At 39.1% G+C, this 27,514-nt stretch overlaps 3 protein-coding genes across 5 annotated transcripts; 2 read left to right on the forward strand and 1 right to left on the reverse strand.

Moving 5' to 3' along the window:
* The first annotated feature begins 802 nt into the window (after positions 1–802).
* wdr26a (WD repeat domain 26a) lies at positions 803–8,976 on the forward strand. Its single transcript, XM_066682330.1, has 14 exons — positions 803–1,510; positions 3,114–3,213; positions 3,601–3,657; positions 3,748–3,884; positions 4,300–4,397; positions 4,881–5,037; positions 5,297–5,435; positions 5,845–5,985; positions 6,072–6,191; positions 6,300–6,445; positions 6,532–6,610; positions 6,696–6,825; positions 7,101–7,295; positions 7,629–8,976. The coding sequence occupies exons 1-14, from the start codon at positions 1,200–1,202 to the stop codon at positions 7,649–7,651; spliced, it is 1,833 nt and encodes a 610-aa protein (XP_066538427.1). The 5' UTR covers positions 803–1,199; the 3' UTR covers positions 7,652–8,976.
* Positions 8,977–10,422: 1,446 nt separating this feature from the next.
* On the reverse strand, positions 10,423–15,184 carry cnih4 (cornichon family member 4). The gene is made up of 5 exons (XM_066682331.1): positions 14,966–15,184; positions 14,130–14,198; positions 13,385–13,497; positions 13,147–13,287; positions 10,423–12,720 (listed from the first exon to the last, which is right to left on the reverse strand). Exons 1-5 carry the CDS (start codon positions 15,032–15,034, stop codon positions 12,693–12,695), a joined length of 420 nt encoding a protein of 139 aa, XP_066538428.1. The 5' UTR covers positions 15,035–15,184; the 3' UTR covers positions 10,423–12,692.
* Positions 15,185–18,368: 3,184 nt separating this feature from the next.
* fez2a (fasciculation and elongation protein zeta 2a) lies at positions 18,369–27,007 on the forward strand. 3 transcript variants are annotated; one of them, XM_066684086.1, is made up of 9 exons: positions 18,369–18,749; positions 19,998–20,106; positions 20,212–20,328; positions 22,391–22,505; positions 22,581–22,846; positions 24,000–24,080; positions 24,269–24,344; positions 24,427–24,492; positions 26,418–27,007. In XM_066684086.1, the coding sequence occupies exons 1-9, from the start codon at positions 18,409–18,411 to the stop codon at positions 26,432–26,434; spliced, it is 1,188 nt and encodes a 395-aa protein (XP_066540183.1). In that variant the 5' UTR covers positions 18,369–18,408; the 3' UTR covers positions 26,435–27,007. The 3 variants fall into 3 exon arrangements, with proteins under 3 accessions (XP_066540183.1, XP_066540181.1, XP_066540184.1); XM_066684084.1 differs by having other exon boundaries at positions 22,391–22,846; XM_066684087.1 differs by lacking the exon at positions 24,000–24,080.
* The last annotated feature ends 507 nt before the right edge of the window (positions 27,008–27,514 follow it).

Genomic DNA, 27,514 nt, shown 5'->3' on the forward strand with positions numbered 1-27,514 from the left:
GTATTGGAATGTACAGTAGATGTTGCCTTACAGATAAATTTAAGAACATTGTCTTCCACCTGTACTTTAATGGCCAAGCTAATGCAGCGTTCAATACTTTAAACTACCAAACGTGATCCTGTTCAAGTTTTCAACTTCTTGTGTGCTTATCACAGAATGACTGACATAGCTCAGCACCTAGTGAGGTTTTTCAATCGCTTCAGTGGAATGCCTCCATTTAATAATAAAAGACAACATTAAAGCATTCTGAAATATTTTTGAAATTCATATACATCATATACGAGGAGGAGGATATACAACACTTCCAATCTAATCTAAATGAGATGTCATGCTTTTTGTGTTAATATTAAAACAGAGGAATAAATGTAGGCAAGATTCAGTAGTATAGATGACATTTTCTCTTTTCATTGTGTCAGAATTTCTTAATTTGGTGTGCATATTTTATAAATACCTCAGCAATTACCAAATAATACCCGATGATAATTCAGAACAAACAGGGACAGTTAATACACTGCACAGATAAACAAAGAGCTGGGACATCTTTCTCTCATAAATGTTGTTTTGATATTATTCTTTTGCAGTTCAACCATACATTTTTGAAACACAGGAGATTAAAATGCCTAATTTCCGTGAGTGAAAAAGAGACGTGTCGCCTCTATCCCCAATACATTTGTAGCAGTACATTGCCGGAGTCTTTGGAAACCTCTTCGCGTGTTTTCAGACGTTTTCGCTCTTGAAGGCACCGTTTAAAGCTCAAGGTTGTTCAGGGCTTCCCGGTGACGTCACTGCGCACAGACGTCCGTCATGGTGCTGCAGCTGTTTCTCTGACAAACAATAACAAGCTCGAGAGGGAAAAAAACCCCGAGCGAAACCGAACTGACTCCGACTCTCGACGCCTCGTCCGCGAAGCCGGGAACGCGGGCGCTTTGTCACTGTCGCTCTCGGCGAAGTTAACTCTGGCCTCCGCTTCCCCCTCCTCCTCCGACTCGGCGGCCGGCGGTGCTTCGCCACCGCGGAAGAAAGCCCGAGCGCGGCCGGTGGAGGGAGCAGGAGAGAGCGGGGCTTCACTCGCAACCGCGGGCCTGACTGCGCTTGTTTTGGGTCTCCCCTCGTTCTCCGCCGTGCTGTATCCCCGCTCCGGAGGCTCCGGGCCCGCCGACTCTCCGCCGCTCACCGTTGCTGTGTTCGGCGCTGATACCATGCAGGCCAACGGGGCCGCACCTGGGCAGGAACCCGAGCCACCGTGCCATAGCAGCTCCCAAAATGGAGAGTCCTCTGCGACGCATTCTAACGGGCTGATCGCCGCCTCCTCCGCCGCGGACGGCGGCCCTAGTGCCACTGTCACCTCCGCCAACAACGGCGTTAACCCGTTGGAGAGCTCCGCCGCTCCAGCGGCAGCCAGCTCGGGCTCCGACACAAGCTCCAGCCTCAAGAAAAAGAAACGGCTCTCGCAGTCGGACGAAGATGTAATCCGCCTGATAGGACAGCACCTCCACGGACTGGGACTCAAGTATGTCATGAAGAAACGAGACAGATATTTAACGAAGCCGATGTTTGTTGTTTATTAGATATTTTCTTAAACGAGGTAACCGTTCCACCTTAAATAATGAAAATACGAATAAGAAAGTAAATAAAAGTCAGTTTCGGCCTATACCGGCTTTTAAGGACGGCAGCGTTTAATAAATAATACCGTTTAAGTTCGGAAGGAATATTCCGATAAGAAGTCGGTGAAAAAAAACAAGTTTAGTTTATTATTTAAGGGCAACAGAATGTAAATACTGCACCATTTAAGGTGGAGAGGAAATTTTCACTATTTAAGGTGGAATGGAAAATCCTTATATTTTCCTGAACCAATTTCAGCCTCTTTCGGGTATTTAAAGGAAATGGGTCGCGATTATGTTAGACCAAATGACCGGGGTTGATTTTTATCTGTTGTCATATTAGTCAGAGCAATCATACCGAGTTCTCCTAATGCGATCAGACAGCAGGAGCGTGATAAACAAACACAGGGAAAAGAAGAGGCAGGGGGCTCCATTTTGCAGAACGAAGACAGGGCTGCCAGCAGTGGACAACGTTGTTATTATTGTGGGTCACACAGTACACCAGTTGTTTGGGAGATATACCGCGGCTGATGTTCTATTTATGGCCCAGTGATGTTACATTTACAAATATAAAAATCAAGGTAACAGATATTTTACACACAGTGTTCTTCACAGCAGCTTGTGTGCATGTTTCAGAAAAATAACGTCCATAATAAAATCCACAGCACCTACACAGCATTCATTCTTTTTTTTCCATGAGTCATGCATAAAATGTTATGTGAACAACGTACAGTTTAGATGGGTCTCAGTATTGTCCGCCCTGTTACATCAACACCCACAAAATCTGGAAGATTCCACAAAGAAATTCAGCAGAAATTTCCATCGTTCTAATTTAGTGATTTACAAATTCAGTGACATTACCTAAATTATAGACTGAATGTGAAAAGAAAAAAAAAAATCAAAAGTCCATAATTATGCTGTGCTCAAGGCAAAATGGAATCAGTTCATGTTACATGAATATTTCTTAGATTCAGCATTGAAAAAAGGGGTTACAGTAGTTACACCCCAAATGTGGAATCCCCCATTGTCCTTAATGTTTTCAAGGATTAGTTCATAGACATATTCATGACGTTGTTTAAGACTGAAAATGGCACCACTTGATTATCTGCAACAGACTACAGCTCTTGCTGCTCACGGCAAGATCCTCTTAAATTGCTTTTATATTGCCTCCATTCATTAATTAAGTACACTATGTCACTTTTAATTAAGTAATATGGCCTGTTAGCATGTTAACTGCTGTTTCAAACTGCTGCAGCATGTGCTGTAGTAGTTACTGAATATACATACATTACAACTGATTTACATACTTAAGATTTCAAGTAAAGTATTATTTATATATGTTATTTGTCAAGTATGGAGGGACTTTTGGTAGATTTCTGTGTATAATTTATGTGTTCCCATTGTATTTATATTATTGTGTTAAACTATTTTAGTCATTGGTGTCTCTGAGTGTATTTTGTGTCAATGTTAGTGTTAGAAAAATTAAATATGTTTTTTTATTCCGTTTTTCAGTCAGACAGTGGACCTACTGATGCAAGAATCAGGCTGTAGGCTTGAGCATCCTGCTGCCACCAAGTTCCGCAACCATGTCATGGAAGGGGAATGGGACAAGGTGCGAGGAGCACATTCATATGAAAGCTTGAAAATGTGTCTTATAACTCCCCCCACTGATCAAAACTAATATTTAGGTGGATTGTGTAGAATGGAAACAAAACACATTTCATGTTTTGATACTGTATTGATCGGGTAGTTATAATAGGATAAGTTTAACATTGTTTGGCTGCTACACCCCACTTAAGGTTGTCTGTCTAGACGTTGCCATTTGTAAAGGCTACTGCATTTAAAAAGGGGAAGTAGATTAAGATTTTAAATGAATCTTCACACTTAGTGATTATTATCCTTTGAAAATGAATTTAGTGACAGAAGGAATATGTACCTAATGGTCTAGTGTACTTTGAGACCTAGTGGTTACTTATTTTCTCTGCTTTCTTTTCTTTAGGCTGAAAGTGATCTCAATGAATTGAAAACATTGATGCATTCACCAAATGCTATAGTGGTAAGAAGCAAGTTCCTACAGTGCTTTTATTTTCAGGTATAGAGGCCTTGTCTCATCGATTTCCTGATTGTTTTTTGTGCCTCTGTTCAGCGGATGAAGTTCCTGCTCCTGCAGCAGAAGTATTTGGAGTATTTAGAAGATGGAAAGGTCTTGGAGGCGTTGCATGTCCTGAGGGCAGAGTTGACTCCTCTGAAGTATAACACAGAACGAATCCATGTCCTCAGCGGGTACAGCAATGCTGTCTTTTATTGATCGGTCATCTCTTTTCTCAACTCTCCTTTTTATGTACAGTGGAATAGATCATGTTTGTTTGCTTTTTGTCTTGTGTTCTGGCTTATTGATGAGTTTTATGGCTTTTTTGTGGTATACACATCTGGCCAGGTAATGCAGTTAATACAAAATAATTATTAATATTATTAGAACTAGAGGAAATTTTGAGGATAAGAATTACATCATGAAATGGAGTGGATTCAGATAAAAACTATATAATAATAATAAACATATTATCATTACATTCTGTTTGCAAGCCTGTGTATAAACAGCTTAATGGAAAGGAGCAAATTCCGTATTCCTGGTATAAATATATAAGAAAGTAGATCACAAATATAATCACTTGGATAATTGAATTAATTTCCTGCTTAGGTACCTAATGTGCAGTCATTCTGATGATCTCCGAGCCAAGGCTGAGTGGGAGGGAAAAGGAACATCCTCTCGCTCAAAACTACTTGACAAACTCCAGAGTGAGTGGAGTACAAACACACACATCCCTCATGTATTTCCCTGTACTTGATCTTCTCTCACGTCATGTCCAATGGTGAAAAAGTTGTATTACACAGATTCCTCTGCCATATTTACATTCATTTTCCTTGTTCTTTCTTTCTTTATTTTATTTTCCTATCTGTCTGTCAGTGTCATGTAATTCCCTTTTGCCTCTCACATTCAGGGTTTGGGTCAGTATCATTTGAATTCAGTCACCTCAGGAGACAAAGTGAATTCAGGACACATATTAAAAGCATATGATTTATGCAAAGAAAATGAGTAGTAAAAAGCAGCTGGTGAACTGAATTCTTTACATTCCCTAAAGTGGCTGAGTTGAGAAGAAATTGACCCTAACACTGCCTACAGTCTTTAATCAGCTTCATCTCCTTACTTTCTCTTATTTGGCAATCTGCCCCTTCCACTCCATCTTTCTCCATCTCTCTGTCTCTTTTCTGTTTCTGCAGCGTACTTGCCCCCTTCTGTGATGCTGCCACCACGCAGGCTACAGACTCTTTTGCGTCAGGCAGTGGAGCTGCAGAGGGATCGCTGCCTATACCACAACACCAAACTGGACAGTAACCTGGATTCTGTGTCTCTGCTGGTGGACCATGTTTGCAGCAGGTAAGTGTGATCTTAATTGTGAAAGCCACATATCAGTGAATCTCCTGTTCTCCTACCGGAGGTGGAGAAATAATTATTTGCATCTTTTTTTTGTTTCTAACTCACTGGAATTTGTTCTGGCTTGAGATGTTTACTATGCAGTCTGTTGGTTCCCAGTGGTTTATTTTCGTTTTCAGTTTACTTGCCAATGACTGTTATTTTTTTTCAACTGTAAATAATACATATGGCCCCTCTAAAATGCATTCTCTGTTATATCCAGGAAACAGTTCCCCTGTTACACCCAACAGATCTTGACAGAACACTGCAATGAGGTCTGGTTCTGTAAATTCTCCAATGATGGCACTAAGTTGGCCTCTGGATCAAAAGACACTACAGTTATTATTTGGCAGGTTGACCCGGTGAGTTTTCCTTTCCTTAACTATATAAAAAAAAAAACTGTTTCTGCCGTGCCCTCTTTTCTAGATGAGAGTATTGTCAAGCGCTCCCTAACCCCCAAACCTCGACCCAAAACATACAGTGCTAGCAGTGCTCAAATATGCGTCATTCATTGTCCCTTGCTGCACCTCCCTGCAATAGCTCCGGTTAGAACTTTGGGAACAACTGTTGTAATTGAAGCGAAGCACTGAATAGCGCACCTTCTGAGGCATTTCCTAACCCTAAGTGAGTATGTGTGAAAGAGGGTAAATTATAAGCCAGTTCCATAAGGTGTTACACATCTAATAATAAAAAATATAAGGTTTTATCAGGAGAAGCAAAAGCCAAAGGAAAGTGTTTGATTTTTTTTTCCCCTTCACCATGGATTGATAGGACACACACCTGCTGAAGCAGCTGAAGACTCTGGAAGGCCATGCATATGGGGTGTCTTACCTGGCCTGGAGCCCTGATGATGCTTACCTGATAGCCTGTGGGCCAGATGACTGCTCAGAGCTGTGGCTCTGGAATGTTCAGGTGAGGCCTCTCTTCATTCGGATACAGCTGGTCAATTTGAACCTATCCTTATCTGTCTGTCCTAAGCCTGTGTTATGTTCATTCAGACAGGGGAACTGAGGACAAAAATGAGTCAGTCCCATGAAGACAGCCTGACAAGTGTAGCCTGGAACCCAGATGGCAAGCGCTTTGTCACTGGGGGCCAGAGAGGCCAGTTTTACCAGTGTGTAAGTATCTTCTGTATTTCTAACCCTTCAATTAAGCCATGATATTATATGATATAAGCCAGTCTGTTAGTTGACTCAAGTATGTTTTAATTATTTTGGAATGAGCAGGATCTAGATGGAAACCTGTTGGACTCATGGGAAGGTGTTCGTGTTCAGTGCCTGTGGTGCTTGAGTGACAGCAAAACTGTGTTGGCCTCAGACACACACCAACGTATCCGTGGATACAACTTTGAAGATCTGACTGACAGAAACATGTAAGTTCTTTATCTTTAGGTTTGAACTCCCTAATTTGCTTTTTGAACCAGCTCTCTCAATATTTTTCTTTGATTATGCTCTACAGTGTACAGGAAGATCATCCTATAATGTCTTTCACCGTGTCAAAGAATGGCAGATTAGCATTATTAAACGTTGCAACTCAGGTACTTCATTTTAATTCATAATGTTTTAAACTTGCACGTTTCAGGTTATGTATATTAAACTAATATCTTCCCTTGCTCTGTTTAGGGAGTTCATCTGTGGGACCTACAGGACCGAGTACTGGTGAGGAAATACCAAGGTGTTACTCAAGGCTTTTACACCATCCACTCCTGCTTTGGAGGCCATAATGAAGACTTTATTGCCAGTGGGAGTGAAGGTAGGAATTCCTGAACATAAATGTGCCTTAAACCTTAGTTTTAAGTCAAAAGCTTCTGAAAAAGCGTTTAAAACAATGTTTCAATTCTCTTAATTAGTATATCTTGCTTATTTAAAGTAAGAAAATCTGTGGTGTACCTATATAAACACAAGTAAAATTGTATCATCTGGAAGGTTCTTTAATGCAGTCATTTAGTGAATCAAAGCATGTACTGTGGTCTCTCTTTATCCATGCTCTGTCTAACTCAGGGAGTGTTTGTATCATGCTCTTTGTAGACCATAAAGTGTACATCTGGCACAAGCGAAGTGAGCTGCCCATTGCTGAGCTGACAGGCCACACACGCACTGTGAACTGTGTGAGCTGGAACCCTGTGCTCCCGGGACTCATGGCTAGTGCTTCTGATGATGGAACTGTCAGGGTTTGGGGTCCTGCTCCTTTCAGTGATGCCCAAGATGCAGAGGGTCTTAGCGGTAAGAAACATTGGCAAGTAACGCACAAATTTGTGTAGACACTGTTAATCTAAATGAGCTCCGCTTACTGTTGTTTTACACAATGTTGATTAGAAATCCGATGCATGTCCGATCAGTTATTAACTCAATTTGTGTATATTTAAATCAAACTGCTTCAGTGTTTGAGTCACTTCAGGGTTTTAGAGACACCACACACAAAATATATTACATTTAAAAATCAGTTTTGATCATTCTGTTGTCTTGTAGCTGACAAAAGTAGAGAAACTGGTTTAAATACAATGAAAATTTACATTTCATTTATTCAATGACTTTACCTTTGATCTCTCTCTTTAGAAATCTGTAGCATGGACAGTTGATGTTGACTCTGGAGCAGAGTGAAAATCAGAATGATTCTATAAACACTGCGAGAAAATAAGGATGAATGAAGTTTAAAAATACAACAACAACCACAAAAAATCCCACAGCATACACTGATGTTTTTTTTCCTGGAGGTTTACCTCCTTGTAGCAGTGGAGAGGCTATGCTAACAGAGAATTGCTGGACCACTTGAATGAAACTTACCCAGCGGCTGGCCTTTACCCTGTAACCTCAGACCCGAGTGGCGTCCCTGTCTTGGGTCGAAATATTCGGCTTCACCGAGGAGACACTGTGACCTCAGACTGTGTCTCCTGCCCTCCACATCGCAGCCCTACATGGAGTTGCAGCTTCACAAACCACACCAAATCAAATCATTTATTTATTACTGCTTTTATTTATTGTTGTGAAACCGTCAAGGCCTCTGGCTTGAGTTATAACAATGGTGTGCTTTGTTCTTTACAATATTCATTCAGTGAACATTTCACATTTCTTTTTAAGTATTATTATTTTAATCAGTTCCCTTGGTATAATCTTCAGGAAGCCCCTCTTGTTGTGATGAATGAAAGGGCAGCATGGGTGTGGAGTGTTTGGAGGGATCCTTGAGATTGGCCATCATATCTTTCTCTGCATTACTTATTTCCCTTTTTTCCTGCCACCTGTGTGAATGTATGCCTGAGAGAAGTGTTTTCACCAGCAGAATGTAACAATGTAGATTTTCCTCCATGTTTAGAACTATGAAAATAATTTTAATTGACTGAATTTACATGCAATTTTAACAGGGGGATTAGACCCATTTTGATGTATGAGGAAAATCCTAATGACACTTTTTGGTTTTCCCAAACATCAAAGATTGTGGTACTTTTGTTTTCTAAAGAATTGGATTTTCGTTTATATATATGATGGTAAGTATGTAAGAACTGGACACTGTGGGGGGGTTAGTGATGTTCCTGATTACATCGTTGCTTGTCATGGCCCGGAGTAAGATAGGAATGTTTAATGAATTAAGCTTGCTGTCAGAAAGCCACTGACCCAACACTTAAGAGTTCAGATTTGGACCCCATGGGTGTTCTCACTTACCAGCATGCTTCTCATTCTCCATTGTAATCTTTGCTGATGGCATAAAATACCTTTTCTAATTACGAAGTTGTGAGCACATGTATATACTGGCCATCCTTAATGCAAGAATGCAAAGAATACTTTGATTTTTAAATGGCTAATAAGTGTTGGTCATATCTGGATTGTGTTTTTGTAGTACACTCAAAAAATAAGCTTTTCAGTAAATGAATTTGCTGTTGGCTTCAAAAAAGATCCAGTGTCATTGTAAGATAGAGCTTTAGTGGATTACTCAGTGCTGTCAGGTTGGTGATGATCAAGTTCCACAACTTGAAAGGTAAAGTAAGCAGGCTAGTTCATAATTAGGCCTTTGATCATGTTCCTTTGACTTTTTAATTTTCAATTGTGTCTGTTCATATTTACTGCAATCCCAATGTGCTATTCCCTTTTTGTCAGTCTGCTGTGTTATTTGATCATGTTTTCTTATTGAGTCTTTGAGTTCCTGTGTTTTTTATGCTCTTTAACTTTACAGGTTATGATTATTCATCACAAAGGTCATGTTATTTTCCTCCTTTAGGATTTGTTGTTTATTTCTAAAATTATATCAATCCTTTGTTTTATTCATTGTTTTCCCTGAATTATCATATAAAGTATTTCTTGGGAAGTGGCCTCTTTTTTTCTATGTGACGTTCTTATACTTGCTCTAATGTTTTATTCATTTTTACACACAGATGTAGTGTGCATTTATTGAGGTATTCAGAGTGTTACAGTCTAGCCATCGAGCATAAGAAACTTTGCCTATTATGATTTGCTTTGTAATATGTGCTGTGTATGTATTTTATGGCATGTATTATAAGACTGGTCAAGAATATCACTTAGGCTGAGTGTCCCTTGTTGTTTTTCCACCTGAATCAGGTAAGAAGCTCCTCTGTACAGGTTATCGTCATTTTCACCAGCCCGACCTGTTCTGTCAGGAGTGACACGTGCGCACACAAACACACCTTAGTACCCATTAAAACACTGAAATTTCACCAATGTTATGTTCAATGTTCTGCTTATGCAAATGAACTTTTTTTTTCCTTTGGTGACTTAGTATTTCATTTGAGGGCTTGGTTTTGCTTTCCTGTGATGTGAAAGCATGGCTGTGAGCCTACAAGTTATCCAGAGAGGCCCTGGGCGGAGTTACTGGGCAAACACTTTGTTTTGCATCAGGTTCCGAAGGTTCTGTTTTGCATTTTACTGTGTTAATATTCTAAGTGATTGTACTGTTATGTAATGTGTAGGAGAAGTCTTACGTATGCATATTTTCAATAAAGCATTCAGGGTTTTAAAATAGCACGGCAGGTCACATGGTTATCTCTTTTACTCTGCTAGGGACATTCTATATTGTTGGTCAAATGTGCCAGAATCTACATGTAGGGCAAATGCCAAAGAAAGTCATAGTACACACTTTTAATATACGCTCACGCTTTCACGTTTGAAGAAAATATTTTATACTTTTTTATCTTGTTCCCAAAAACCTGCAGCTTATGGCCTACATTTATTTACTCCCAGGAACACAATACACAATCTCTTATACCAACTTAAACTGATTTGTGCCATACTCTTAAAGCTTGTATTATTACTATTACACTAGATTTATATTTGTACAACATATGGCTGCATATAGATAATATAAATTAGCAATGTAAACTGGCTGAAGGAGCAGTAGAAAATAAAACAACAATAGCAATTTAAGTCCCACAATACAATTTTAGATTATTTTAATTCAGTAACCGACAGAGCAAAATTGTGCATTTGCATTTAAGCTAAAGGAAGTCTACCCATGCTTTTCTATAGGATATTTTGACAATTTCCATGACATCAGTTACATAGTGAGCTGAAACGTGTACCTACTCATGCATTACACATGTAAACATTACACTGAAATGGTTTGGTAGATTACACAATGAGTTTTTTTTTTCATGAATAATTGTTGTTTTGGATGTGAACCATGGGAATATACACTAAATATTTATAAAATATTTATGTAAAATACTGTACACTATGAACAGGTATTTTTCTTTAAGCACACAAAATATATCTCCCTTGTGATCTAAATTCTACTGTGTGCCCTTTTTCTAATCTGATATGCAGTACTGTCAGAAAATGTGTGTTCCCAAGGTCCCTTCTTCTTTTGAACAGTACTTGAAATCAGAATTTTTCTTGAGCTACGTTAAAAAATGTGTAATATGAGTGAAAACATGACTGTAGAAAAACACTGCCCATTCAGGAAAAAACCAGCAGGGCCAAAGTACAACTGCTGTACTTGCTTTTACTGTGATTGATTCACATCAGATAATCACCAGGCTTCGTGCCTCTACTGTCCCTGTCAGTTCCAAATATCACAAAACACAAAGCTTCCAAAATGTGGAATCACTTCTATAATTGTTATTGTATTCAATTTTTACATATACATTGTTGATTAAAAAACTGTTTGCCATTACGTTGTAATTCCAGATATCCTTTGGAGTCAATCAAACGTTGTAAATCTCATGTTCCATCCATTATCTGTAACCGCTTATCCAATTTAGGGTCGCGGGGTAAATCTCATGTTGTATAAGTCTAATCAAACAGTTCCTTGCTTATCAGCCTTATGTTTTCTAATCTAATACAGTCTTAATATATTTAGTAAAATTACATATCAACACCTGATAAATTATCATTAAAAATAAAGACTGATTCCAAACTTGAGACAATCTTAAATGTAGTGATGTGGTGAAAAACATTTAACTGAAATCTTTAAGTACAAAAATTCCCGCTCTCTCTGATGCTAACCCTGGGGTTGATGCTTGGTCATGGACCAATTACAGTTTAGGACTAAATTAGCACCAATTCAAAAATAAAAAAAAAAAACCTAGTTATTGCAGAAATGATAAAACAGTTATGCAGCAAATCAGATAAAACCAATATGATTGGACAACAGAGCTAATATCAGGGCCAAATATCCTAGAAAACCTATTAAAAAAAAAAATAGTAGACTCCTTCAGTTTTTAATGGATAGATCCCGTTTGTCTTGCACTCGATATCATGCACGGCCAAGAAAGATTCTGACCAAATATCTACTGAATTCACCAGCCAGCATTGCATCAGTTTATTACTTCTGAGCCTCATGTTTTTCATTCTAAACACACTCCAGAGCAGCCACTTTTATACAATATCTCTCAGAATAAACTAATTCATTTTATAGAGCAAGAAATATTTGTTCAAATGAAAGCCAGAAGGCACAGATGTAATAATGTCAGCTAATGTGAATGAACAAAAGCAAACTGTGAATCAGAAAACACGACAAAGAAAGTGGCTTCAGAGGAAGGATAAACAAAATACCATATATTCAGATTAAGAGTACACAACTGTAGGGCATGCTTTTAAATGTAAGTGCTTATAATAATTACATATTCTATCTATCCCATTACACAACCCATTCAGAATCACAAGAACCCTTAAATCACCAACAACAAAACATTGTATAAAATGAATTCCAGCAACTAAGAAACCAAACAAACAAAACCATGGTGGAGACAGGAAGACATGTACAATGACAGCATATGTAAGACAAATTTGGCAAGATGACATACTCGCAATCTTTAAGACAATCAGTCACCCCCATGAATCAGTGCGATTGTCATGTTACTTCAGCCCTGAGAAGCAGTATATGATGAACTCTGGCTTTATAGCCCCATGAACTAAAAGCTAAATAAAGCAACTTAATAGAGCTATACTTTGTGGCAAATACACAAGGAAGACCTGTCTCAAATTGATCCAGCAGAGCTTCAGACAGAAAAACTTCTGTTATTTCAGTAAGAGATATGGTTTATGCTGGGGATGATGTGTCTGATGGAGTGTGTTTTCTTGACGTGGCTCTGGCTGCAACTGATGACTATTTTATTGCAGCACAGACCAGACAGTTTATGATTCGGCAGTATAGGTTCTTTAGTTGGAAGGGCATCAATCATTGATCAAGGCCAGGATCATGCTGAAAGGAAAACCAGAGAGAGAGAGTGAATGAGCGTGGTTCAAACCAGGCAATGGGTTAGAGGGGCAGAGGTTAAACAGGAAGGAAACCGAAAACAGGCAATACAAGATCCAGTTACTGGCCAGTCACTCTTTAACTATTAACTGAAAAAATAAGCTAATTTTTTTTTAAGGCATATGGACTGCATTATTCTGGGAATTCTAATTTCATCTATATCTTTTTAACAAAGCTTTGTATGAATCCAAGTGACCTTTCTTGTTTTCACTGTTAATATATGCATTGGAACGTAAAATTATAAAATGTAACTTAAATACATTGGAGAAAAGCACAACCTAAATTCAATCTCATTTTCACTCACTATGTAAGATTGTATGTGCATCCCCACACCACATGCCAAATGTGTTGTTGTTTTTTGTTTGTTTTTACCTGTACAAGTAGATGAAGAAGCAGAGTAAGTGGAAGCCCAGTTTGATCATGGCTTCCTTCATATGGGACTTTAACTGTCCCCTATTGTGGATCTCCGTAGGGTCAAAAACCCCCATGTTACCCATAGGAACCTTCACATATCTAGGGAAAAACAAAACAGTTTATATATTTTTAATCTCTCTAAAACGTTTTCCCTAAAGCAAGCATGGGTGAAATAGGTCTCAGTGTCAAGGCTCACCTGTAAATGTTCCATGATGCCACAGGAAGATTGAGGAGAAAAACGAACCAGTGCATGGAGACTAACATCAACACTGTGGCTAGAGCCTGGCCTATTAGTTCGGGAATCACCCACTATAGAAACATACAGAGAAATTAACAGTTTAATTAATGTTAAATCACAAATCACAAATAATCCTTTTCTAACAGGCAGGCAGACCAGTTAAAATTGATCCTTGATGTGCAAAAACAGCAACATCTCAAAATCTACAAACACATTATCATATATATCTTAATATGAGTGACTGGGCCACATGCTTTGCATATTTGTGTTTTTCCTGCTTTAATACACCCTGATGAATGCAGATGGGCATTCAAAATCAATTTGAAATGGACAACAAAATCAATCGATGGGGTAATAAAAATAAGAATGCTGGGTAATAAAAAAAAGGGGGGGTGGGGGGAGGGGCAGAAATGGAAAGTACAGCATTTCTCAACTTTTCTTTCAGTTGGTTACTCAATTTCCCAACTGTCTTGTCCATCTTCAGTGGTGTTTTAAAAAATGTTTGGTATGCCAGAACTTTTAAATTTAAATAAGTGCAGGGAAAAACACACAAGAAGAAGAAAGAAAAAACATAGATAAATAGAACGTAGGTAACACAAGTAGAAAGAAATCAAAATGGGCCAGCAACAGAGAAAAGCAATAATTAGACCAAATGTTGTGTGCATAACACCTCTCCCACAAGAAAATATCTACATGCACTTACTTTGTTTAACTTTGAACAGCACGCTCGGGCATTGATGTAATCACATTCAAGATCAGACAGAGTTATAATCTGTGTTTGGAGTTAATGTATATAACCTTTAAGTGAAACAGAAAAGCACTTGTCTGGACAAATGCCACAAGAACTCATCTCAACTCAACAAACGGGTACTCTCGCCTTACTTTAACAGGCCGAGCAGGAGCATTCTTACACACCAACATTACTGGTTTCTCTGGTCGAGTAGTATCTGCACACCCCAGTGTTATCTCAGCATTTAAACACAGGTTTATGTAGGAAAGTCTCGTTTTTAAACGGATTAACCTAAGCTCTGTAGTGTGTCAGCGCAAGGAAAGGCGCTCTGTTGAATATTAGCAAGTCGTGTAAGCCGTATTAATAGCAGATATCGCTAGCTAGGTAGCCTTGCAGGTGTGAATATTCAAGAGTTTTATTCAGCTATAAAAGGGGCTGCAGTTACGTAGCTTCTGCAATATTTCAGGTTGAACGGAAAACATTCATTACAACAAGAAGCCATTAAAATAAGTATCATGCTACAAGGTCGGTTTCCACAGTCCTGTACTAAGTCTAACATTGATTTCCCTTCACTCAATTAAAATACAAAAGGTGCTGAAGAATTCATTCAACAGTCAGTAGTTCTGGATAAACGTGAGTGTGAGAGACTGAAAGTCAAAGTGAAAGATGCGAAATGGTGCGTGTCCCCGCCTTTTGGAGCTAACTGAGCTAATTGTGGTCTCCGGATATAACGGCGAGCTGGAGAATCAACAGAAAACTGCCATAGAAAGTAGATGCATACGTTAACTTGAAATGAGGGAAAAGGATACAAAATACACCGACAAGAATATGAGCGCACAGCAGTCTACCAAAGACAGAATAAAAACCGCGGCTTCCATCTTCAACTTTCTACTCCATCACTGGTTCCGCCAGAGAGAGCTCTACTTCCGACAGACGTCTTCTTCTACAGAGATACACTCAGGCACTTACACGCACCATACCGCCACACAGAGGCACACACGGGCAATTACACACACCACACCGCCACACAGAGGCACACACGGGCAATTACACACACCACACCGCCACACAGAGTCACACACGGGCAATTACACACACCATACCGCCACACAGAGGCACACACGGGCAGTTACACACACCACACCGCCACACAGAGGCACACACAAGCATTTACACAGACACACACACACACACACTATACCGCCACACAGAGAAACGTAGACGTTTACACACAGCTTACCGCCACAAACACACTCACACACACACATCATACTGCCACACAGAGGCACAGATATTTACACACACAATATACTGCCACACAGAGGCACACACACATTTACACACATCATACCGCCACAAAGAGACACACACACTATACTGCCACACAGAGGCACACACACATTTACACACATCATACAGCCACAAAGAGACACACACACTATACTGCCACACAGAGGCACACACACATTTACACACATCATACTGCCACAAAGAGACACACACCGATATTTACACACACACTATACTGCCACACAGAGGCACACACACATTTACACACATCATACAGCCACAAAGAGACACACACACTATACTGCCACACAGAGGCACACACACATTTACACACATCATACTGCCACAAAGAGACACACACCGATATTTACACACACACTATACTGCCACACAGAGGCACACACACATTTACACACATCATACTGCCACAAAGAGACACACACCGATATTTACACACACACTATACTGCCACACAGAGGCACACACACATTTACACACATCATACAGCCACAAAGAGACACACACACTATACTGCCACACAGAGGCACACACACATTTACACACATCATACTGCCACAAAGAGACACACACCGATATTTACACACACAATATACTGCCACACAGAGGCACACACATTTACACACATCATACCACCACAAAGAGACACACACACTATACTGCCACACAGAGGCACACACACATTTACACACATCATACTGCCACAAAGAGACACACACCGATATTTACACACACAATATACTGCCACACAGAGGCACACACACATTTACACACATCATACTGCCACAAAGAGACACACACAGATATTTACACACACACACTATATTGCCACACAGAGGCACACATACATTTACACACATCATACCGCCACAAAGAGACACACACAGATACTTGCACACACCATACTGCCACTTATATACAACTTACTACCACACAGAGAAACACACACTAACACACACCATACCTCCACACAAACACACACTTCCACACACCATACCTCCACACAAACACACACTTCCACACACCATACCTCCACACAAACACACACTTAAACACACCATACCACTACACAGAAACACACACAGACACTTACACACACCATACCACTACACAGAAACACACAGACACTTACACACACCATACCACTACACAGAAACACACACTTACACACACCATACCGCCACAGAGACACACAGACACTTACACACATCATACCTCTACACAGAAATTGAACTCTACCTTGAACATCTACAAGTTGGACCAATGAAATGTGTCCAATAGAGTGGACAGTTAGTGGACAGTGTGTAAATACTCCAGCAGCATCAACATCCCAATCAGGGTCACTGTAGCGCTGGGAATCATCCACCCCCAAAATCATACCCACTCTGTGGTGGTCTTATGGAGGTCCTGACCACTGAAGAACAGTGTGATAGTGAAAAGAAAATGTATAAAGGGCAACAAATATATAGGAGTATAGTCTGTAATAATAAAACTACAAAACGGTCCTGTATGGTCAGTGGAACTCAGAGAATGGACAGTGAGTGTAGAAACAAGGAGGTGACCATTATGTTATAGCTGATCAGTGTATATTTGTAAGTCGATTTTTCACTAGTAATTAAAGATAGGAGAGTGTAAATTTCCATGTAAATCAGTGGTGTCATAAGACTAGTCAATATTATATTATGGATATGTCTTCCTGAAGCTTACACAGATTCAAAGCTGTTACACAGACATTTAGATATATAGACAGCCTATATTGCCAAACATATACACTCAATATATGTACACAGTCTAGTGCTACACTCCATAGATGTACACAGTCTAGTGTTACACTGAGATAAACAGAGTTATGAACAGCCTACTGTCACAGTAAAAAGAAATCACTCAGCCAGAACACCTGTGTGGGGCTCATTTGCAAACCCATACAGGAGCCCCAAGTGTGGTCTTAGGTATAAATGTTGGCCCCACATGTGGATGCCTTCTAGGATTAGTGATGGGATCACTACAGCTTTAATATAGGGCCAGCTTTAACACGTGGGCCAAATCTAAGGTGTTTTGGCTGGATACAGTTTAATTGCACCCAGAAATATCACAACATTTGAAAGATGCTTAACCCTTTAAACATGTTGGTCTCAGCAGGAAGCAACTTCCTTCAAGTAATTATAAACATGAAGTGTATCGGGTAAATATTTTTTAAATATGGCTAAAAGTTGACCTTGCCTTGACATGACCTGTCTGCCAGCAGGCTATTTAGAAGAAGATAAAATGTTTGCTGCCGGCAGATACGTGCTTTAAAAAAATGAGTGAGCCTCATGCAGGAAAATACCTTGATAATGATATCACAGACACAGCATAAATATCAGGAGATTTTAGATCGGAACTTGTCTGGGTCATTATTAGATCCTTCAGCAGATCAATAATCAAAAGCATATTAAATACTGATTCACCGTTGGCACAATCCACTTGGGTATCACAGCTGCTTATACTAAACCACACTAAACCTTTGCCAAGCCGAAGTGGATATGCTCTGACAAAGCACTTTTAATGATCTGGAGCCATCTATTTTTCCGTAGGGAAAAATATATCTGGAAAATATAAAATGGAAATGATATAGTGGACACTATCTCTTTTTGAATAAATAAATAAGTCAGATATCTTAATGTATCCACCCATTGACTTTGTTTTTCAATCTGATTTTAGCCAGAAGTATAAAGGCAGCACTAAGATTTGTCAATCAATATGTTTGGAGTGCTTAAAAATGTGTTTAACACAGATTTAGACATGACAATAGCAGTAATTAGAGGGCTATGGATAGTGAAGTAAATAGTAGCTCCAGTCCCTGTGAAGGAGGGGCCACTGTGTGTGTGTGTGTGTGTGTGTGTGTGTGTGTGTGTGTGTGTGTGATGCTGTACTGTTGTCATGAAGAATTCCTGCGTTTGTCTGAATGGGGCTCTTGAAGCGTGAACTGCCCTCCCTTGTCGCTGCGGTTATGGCGGCGCCTGTCGCGGAGCCCGAAGCAGAGCTCGAGTCTCTCTCTCCGCGGCAGAAACGTCTGTCTCCAGTTAACGGGACCGTGAAGACGGAGGAGGTGGCGGAGGTTCTGGGGCGCTTTCTAGACCCCGCCAACGACCTTTCCGACGAAATGCCTGCCGTCAAACCCATGGAGGAGCTGCTCAACGATTTTGACGAAAAGTTAAACGCATGCTTTCGACATCTCTGCACCAAAAGCGACGAAACAGCCGCGGTAACATCGATATCTGAGGATACCGTCTTAAAACACGACGAGTAAGTGGGAGAGTGGGCGCTATGATACGGACCTCGAGGGGGTTGTTATGTTGCCTGAGGCGTTACATCAAATTGAAGGCTCAAGAAGTGTTCCCAACGGATGTATTCTGCTTCTGCACGGAATATGACAACAGCCCGCGAGTGTAGCTCTATTTTCTCATGAAACGTGCTGTCACTGTTAGCAATGTTACTATTATTATTATTTACATGCTTTGTTCATTTCATGTTCTGTCGGTTGTATCAATTACTTAACACTGGGCTGTGTAATAAAGCGTCATTGTGTTGTTTGTGTGACACATTACACTGAAGGGTAGCGTTACAGTATCTCAAGTAGCCAGGCGCCCTGTTTACGTGGTATCACGTGACCACTGGAGACTGGAAATGCTTTTTCCACGTAGATGATTTGATTTTTCTCGAACTGTAAGTTGGTCCAGTAATATTTAATCAATACACTACATGTCCAAATCCTTTAGAATTGTTTAATTCAGCTCTATTTAAACTGGAACCGTGTCCTAACTCCTTTATATACTTGACCTCAGAGGAAAGGTGGAATGAGCAATTATGCAAACTGTTGGAAATGGTGTACACTGAAGTTAGCTTCCTGAAACCACAATATTATATTACTGTGTTCCTTACCCACAACATGACTTAAACACTTGCCATGATGTAACTCGTATGACTGGTGTTGGTCCAGCATGGCCCCTTGACCATTTTTCTGAGGTATTCTGGTGCCTAGTTTTTACTGAAGGTAATTTGAAGAGGTTGGCTTTTAGAGGCAGATCATACAGTGACATGGCTCTTAGATAATGGAAAACTCATTTCCTATCCGCCTGCTGCTGCTTCAAAGCCTTGCTCAGAAATGCTCTGCCTCTTCTCCCAATGCTCTGACACATAGTCCCTCTCCAAACATTACCTTCCTCATCCATCATTCATCATATCTTACTGGATTTAGTTTTTTGTTTTTCTTATTTGATTTATCACTGTGGTTAAATGAGTTCTATGTTATAGCCAGATTATATTAACACATTCTTTGTTAAATACTGTTTATGTTCCTTACTTTCTGCCTTGGTTCAGTTTTATGAATTGACCCAAGCACCTTTCGCTGTGAAAAGACATTTTAGAAATTATTATTTCACAATTCATAAACACTTCATGGAAGCTTCCTCCTCCAGTTTAGAGATGCAGTGATTTGTTACAACACTACACTATCGTATGTTTTTGGTAATTGACATCCCTTTTCTGTCCTAGAATATGGAAGGCATTGACAGATAATTATGGCAATGTCATGCCTGTGGACTGGTATCAGTCTCGTGTTCGTGCACTTCACCTCCCAACCCTTAACATAGAGGAGAGACCTGTGAGTTAAACTCCTATGTCCTTGGTTCTGTTCTTTACTTTTGGTTGAATAAAGTCAGCAGAATGTTTGACTGGATTAAACGTTGTCCATTGTTTGTTACTACAGAGGGAGAACAATGTGAACTTGGATGTGTCTGATGATGAGGAGCTGAGGGAACATATGGACATGCATTCAATCATTGTGTCCTGCATCAACGAGGAGCCCCTCTTCACTGCAGAGCAGGTATTTTATCACAGTTTCAACTACGACCGCAAGAAGCATTTTATAGCTGTGTTTATAGATTCAAAGAGTAGAATATATCTGTATAAAATTTAAGAGTTGATTTGTTCATCCCATGATGGACTGGATTCAACCACATATGCCTTCTAGAGGATGTGTAGCTAGGATCTATCATAATTTAATAGAAGCCTCTATAAAGCCTCTTTCTGTTACTGCACTATGGGACATGGAGCTTGCTCCCTTAAATATTACCCCAGGATGGGAAACTATTTGGCCTAACCTTTGTAGAACATCAAAACATGTAGCCCATCAGCTCATTCCTTTTAAGCTTATTCATAGAGCATACCTTACACCTTATAGAAGATTTAAAATGAAGATTCAGACTACCTATAACTGTCATATATGTGCCACTACTGCGCCAGGTACAGTTTTACATATTCTCTGGAAATGTACCTTCATTGTAAAATTCTGGAAATATTTAAGTTGGGTACTATCTTATTTACTGCCCTGTGAAGGACTGGCGCCCCCTCCAGGGTGTATTCCTGCCTTGCGCCCAATGATTCCAGGTAGGCTCTGGACCCACTGCGACCCTGAATTGGATAAGCAGTTACAGATAATGAATAATGAATATCTTATTTACGGACAATCGATTATAATTATAATCCATGCTTGTGTCTCTGGAATGGAGTTAAAGGTCATACAGAGTAGACTATTATGTTCTAGATTCACTGCTGCTAAAAAATATAATTTTACAAAACTGGAATACACCTGGCATTCCTATGGAATCCTTTTGGTTGTTAATGTAATTAACAAAGAAAAACTTGAATGTACTGTTGCATGTCTTAATCATGTTAAGTCCATTAATGTGGAAACATAGCAAGATTTTGTGACGCAAGGTATGCACTGAATATGTACATTTCTTCCACTATATGTACACCCCCCTACCCCCACAGTTTTGTTGTTATGTGGAATAATAAAAAATTGTTGATCACAAAAAAAAACATTACACTTTCAAACTAATTGTGATGCTATAGTGACATGTAATTGGGAGAACAGAGCCTCTGTTATTGTTACTATGGGCTCAGCACTGCAGAACCTGTATTATGTCCACTCCCCTTTAAAACGAATGTCTACAATTGTGGGGAACTGCAGTTCTCTCTGATTTGTTTGTGTTCAGAAGCTCTTTTAAAGTGGAATGCTATGTTTGAGGAAAAAAATCACTGTTGTTTGTACATGGATGAAGTTTAACTTGTCTGTAAGTTTTTATTCACTGTTTGACTCATTTGTGATTTGAGTTGTTTAGTGTTGTAGTAGTTTTGGTCTGTTTATTTTCATGCAGTTAGCCGTCTCCTGAATTTGGAGATATTTCCACATTATATAATCAGAAGCAGCAAAAATAAGTGCATATAATTACACAATTATAGAGAAAGAATAGAGCAATATCCTCAACTTGGTCTGTGCTTTTCAAAGTTTGGAGTTCTCACTATTGTCAAAGAAAAACCAAAACAGAGAGAGAGCCTAGCATACTGGACAGAGACTTTTGGTTTTTTTAACGATTTACTGACACTGGGGCTTTGTAAACATATTAAACCTGTTTTGAGCATGCAAAGAGATGTGAAAGCTAGCAAATGGTTTTCTGATTACAATTGTGAATGTCACCTTTAATTTCAGGGCAGTGATGTAAAATTGAATTACATTCTTCAACTATAGGGGGAGTCTTTGAGCAAAAATATAATATACACAGTGTTCCTTCAATTGATAAATTAACTGATTCATAATATAACAAATGGACAAAACAACAACAAAAGTTTTATATTTATCAAAGTTTGGTGCGTTGTATGTTACCATTATTCCAGTGCTGTGAAAATACTCCTTACAGTCACATAATCTTCACAAAGGTCAATATCTCTTAAATTCATAAGATTAGATTTAAGGGTGAAAATATATGCTTTAAATCAAGGTCAAATATTTTAAAATAGTACTGCAACTGCACAGAACCTTTGCATAGTCTAGATGATAAATGTGCAAATATCCTGTGTTAATTGACTCTTGTTTTGCTTTAAAGGTGATTGAAGAGATTGAAGAAATGATGAAGGATTCCCCAGACATGGAAGCAGAGCACAACTCCCAGTCTAACCTGATACAAGGATCCATCAGCACCAGCCACAGCTTCGAGGAGAGTAAGTGCCTACACACTGGTCATTCTCTGTTTGTTTGTGGGCATTCTATGTCTAACAGACTGGATGTATCTTCAGGAGTGAGAAACCTCAGTGTTGCAGAGCTGAATGAGTTACTGGAGGAGGTGGAGACTGCTATACGAAGCTATTCTGAAGAACTGGTCCAGCACCTGGCTCTGAGAGATGAGCTGGACTTTGAGAAGGAAGTGAAGAACAGTTTCATTTCTGTGCTGATAGATGTGCAGAACCGGCAGAAAGAACACAGGGAACGATTGAAAAAGAAAAGGAAACTAAAGAATGGCGCCGGAGTGCAGCACAGTAGAGCTGAGAGATTACCAACAAGTGTGAGTAACACCTAGGCTTCCCACGTGAGTTGTAAATAAGCTAAACCCTTTGACTGCAAAATTACACTGCAATATATTGTCTGATTTGTACTTGCTGGTGACTCTCAGGGCTATAATGAAACATTGCAAATTTGCTAGTTTTCAGTTAAATAACACCGTTCATAATAATTGACAAAATATATTTAGAATAATACTGGAATCATATTAGTATTAATCATATTAATAATGGTGGCACAGCAGGCAGTGTAATTGTCACACAGCTCCAGGGGTTGTGGGTTTGAGCCGTGCTCCAGGTGACTGTCTGTGAGGAGTTTGGTGAGTTTCCGCATGGGTTTACTCCTGGTGTGCCAGTTTCCTCCCACGGTCCAAAAACACACATTGGTAGGTGGATTGGAGACTCAAAAGTGTCCCTAGGTGTGAGTGTGTGTCACCCTATGAAGGACTGACTCCCCCTCCAGGGTGTGTCCCCGCCTTGCACCCAGTGATTCTGAGTAGGCTCTGGATCCACCGAGACCCTGAACTAGATAAGCAGTTACAGACAATGAATGAATGAATAGAATCATATTAATAGTAATAGATATTCACCTAAAAAATGTATATATCAGCATCAAACATTTAGAAGATGCTGGACAACTGTGACAAAATGTCAGATACTTGTTCCATTTGTAACACATTTGTAAAGCCTTACATTTTTTCATAATTCAAATACAGGTGGCTATACTCTCAGATTTTTGCAGTTGAGAGTTTTACTGCATTCCTCATTCATAATACTGATTTTGCTGTAGGTCAGAATATATAAGAAGCCTTAAATGAATCAGTAATTTAGTGTGGCTTTAGAACCTTCATTATTATGAATAATGGTATTTAAAGGAATCATCAGAGGTAAATGAATTTGATCAAAGCAAATTGTCCTTAACCATGGTACGCTAAAGGTGCACCAATGTGCAAAATGTTATGCAGCAACATATTTATTGTATAGTATTTTCTCTGTATTGTGCAGGAACAATGTGTCTTAATGTGGCACCTACTTGTCACATAGTAGAACTGCTTTTCTTTCTTCATATCGTGGACCTAATTTATTCTTCCTAATAGGAAAATCTTTCACCTTCTTCTTAATTTCTCTCTTCTTCTGCACTTGTACTGGTCTTCTCAGCGTTTCAGCATGGAGAGCATTTCTACTGCCATTCAAAATGGTTTCCGCCAAACCTTTGGGCACGGTGGTGGGGAGAAAGAGGTGGCTATATGTTTTCTTTCCATACATCTCCTTTACTTTTACCAAAGAAAAGCGAAATTGGGCTTTTTGTGATGGTGATGAAATTTTAACACATGGTTATAAAAAGAACAGTCAATTATATTTATTTGTTATTTGTGTATATATTTGTTATCCTGCTGTTCATCTGTGTCTTTTTCACTTCCTCACAGTATCTCACTACAGTCATTCCTTATGAGAAGAAAGGAGGTCCTCCATCAGTGGAAGATCTTCAGGTTCTCACAAAAAGTGAGTATTCTTTGCAGTTGTCATGGTAGTGAAAATAATGATAAAACGTCAGTCTTTCCTCATTCCGTTATTCTTTCCACAGTTCTTCAGGCCATGAGAGATGAGAGTGATAAAGTACCCAGTCTTCTCACAGACTACATCCTTAAAGGTAAGCTTTTGTAAAATTACTACTTCAGTAAGCAAAGGTTAATATTGTATTTACTAGTTCAGGCAGAACTGGTAAATACATTATTTTGCCATATTGCCAAAAGTTTGTGGACACATGCTTATCTAATATTTTTTCTGATGTGAAAGGCACTTATAGGTAGTTTTCACCCTTTGCTGCAGTAACAGCATTTACCCTTCTGAAAAGGCTTAACACTCGATTTCAGATCATTCCTGTGAGAACTGGTGCCATTTTGCTGTGAGTGCATTAGTGAGGTCAGGTCCTAATGTTGAATTAGGATTATTATTCTGGATTACAAATACCACTCCAGCTGATCTCAAACTAATTAGTTGTAGTGGCTTCACGTTAGAAACAAAAGCAAGGAGAAAAAAATTAGACAAGCCAGACCACCATTAGCCATACAGCCATTGTCACAGAGGTGTTTCCGGCATTTAAAAAACAGGAAAGCCCAAAATACATACACTTTGGAAGGTCTGGAGAAGCTTTGGTGCTTCATATCAATGTCTTTGTTTTCATGTTGTTTTTATTATGTGGTTGTGTTGTACAGAAAATATGGAGGACAGGACTAATAAATGCAGAAATGAAAAAGGAGCAGATAAACGAAGCGGGTTCCGCACATTATTCAGCCTCGGTTTGTGCTGAAGAACCTACTGTTCTGGTTTGTACCAGGAACAAATGTTTCTGGTTTGCGAACCAGTTTATGTCAGGGAAAAACGCCAAACGGTTCCAAACACTGGAATGCGAAATACGGCTGAACTAACAACAGGCGGTGTAGTAGCGCCACATTAATTTCTCTCTGTGAAATATGGCTGAACAGTTCAGACTCACACATTTCAACATTAGGAGTTGGTCAGTCAGTAAATGAAAATGCCTCTTCTAGGCGGTCCGGTAAAAAACATTTTCCACTGCCCCAGAGCCCATTGCTGAAATTTAGCTGGTGATTGGCACTGGGCATGATGGTCTTTGACTTTTGTGCAGCTGCACCAGAGTGTGCTATTATGTTGGACGTTCTGCATGAATGTCTCAATCCACAATGGCTGCACTTCAAAGTAGGTGTATTCACTCATTATAATGGGTTTCTACAAACCTTTGGACATATAGTGTAACAAAGAATCATTGTTCACCTAGGGATATTTACAGACATGTCAAACAATCTTTTTTTGCTATCATTTCTTTCTTTTATTTCCCACATTCTGTTCCCTGTGTCTGGATTCTGGTAGCTCTTGTCTGATGTGATGGACTGAGGTTTGTAAGATTATGAGATGTTCTGGTGCAGATTCCTATAAAAAGCACCTTATGCTGGCAATCCCTGTGTGTTCTTGTGCTGTGTTCACCTGGTGCTAACTTAGCAACCAATAAATACCCACGACTACATTACCTTCTGTCTAACCTGGTAACAGTCATTCAGTGCTGCCCACTGTCTGTACATTGTTTTGCACCTTCCCTTTTGTGTTATCTTCACATATTAAACACAAGTATCGGTTTGTAATATTACAAATTGCATGCTTTCACTAAAATAGCATTTCCTTGTAGCAAAATACTACTTTCAGAAATCAAATTCCCTCTGTCTAATCAAATCCCACATTACTGTAAACATAGCAAATCTCCCAAGGCATGTTTGATATCAGATGTCCAACCCAACAGTAATTAATGTCTATGACTCTTGTCGGGTCTGCCTTGACAGATCTGTTGTGTTTGGTGTGAAAAACATAGTGTTAATATGATATTTTGGTGAACTATTACTTCTACAGTTTTTCAAATCATCTATCCTTTATCATTCTTCCAGTGGTCTCAGTTATTTTAAATAAAAAATATACAATTACATTCAAGATTCTTTACAACAGGTTGCTAGATTAACACATTTATGAAACTGGTGGTAGCCATATTACCTCTGCTCTATTTTGCAGTACTTTGCCCCACTTAAATCGACGGGAAGATGTTTGCACTTAAAAAAACAAGCACTAAACAAGGATTTCCAGGTGGACTTTCACACTGTGGATTTAATGAAGCTTTGATCATCTCTTCGCAAAGCAAGCTGTATTCCTCTTACCTGTTTACTGAGTACTGAATATATTATTTGAATGCGTCATTACTTTGTTCACTGATGTTAGAGGATGTATATTTATCTCATGCAAAAATTCAAAGTGCTCTTAAACCAACTTCCTCAACAAAGGCATGTTACTGTATGGCCAACATTTCTACAGTCTGTCTGATCTTGTTTTGTAAAATTTGTCTTTCTGTCTTACTGTAAATTTACTCTGAGGGGTGTTGTAGTTCCAATCCTAAGGGTTGAGTAGGTTTACTGTATTTTGAGGACACACGCTGCTTGTTTCAATTGCGTGTAACTGTTCTCAGATAAAACATATCATTGCAGAGAAATTATTAATTATCTCATGCAAAATTTTTCATAATTAAAATTATTAGTATAAAAAATGAATATAATTGGGAAACAAATATTATGGGAAAAAATTAGCACTCCTCAGTATCTCTGACAGTATTTGACTTTTGCTTGTATTTGTCAAAATAAATTCTATGTTATTTAATTGCCTGAAACACTGCTTGTTATTCCCTATTAATGATTCATATTTATGATAATGAAATATTAAACATTGCAACTAAAAGTGTAAGCTCTGACTGAGACACTTAAAAATGAGAACTGCCCATTCAAAATCAAAATAGAACTAGTAAAACATTGTTGATTCTTGTTAGTAGATTCTCCAGTTTTAGTGACAGTAGCTCCATTTATAGTATCATAGCTAAATTAATCATTCATTCATCTTCTGTGACTGCTTCATCCTAATCTTAGTTGCAGTGGGTCTGGTATCATTGTATCATTCCATTATAGTATTAATCTAACCTTAATCTACTGTCATATTCTTACTGCAATACAGTGCTGTGATGCACATAATTCTAGGAGTCTACAGAACAGGCTGACTATGAAACCTATAGGCAAACAAAAGACAACCTGCCAAGAAATATGTACCTTCTAATAATACCATGGCAA

Source organism: Hoplias malabaricus, chromosome 10 (assembly GCF_029633855.1).
Source record: "Hoplias malabaricus isolate fHopMal1 chromosome 10, fHopMal1.hap1, whole genome shotgun sequence".
In the NCBI taxonomy this organism is placed as follows: domain Eukaryota; kingdom Metazoa; phylum Chordata; class Actinopteri; order Characiformes; family Erythrinidae; genus Hoplias; species Hoplias malabaricus.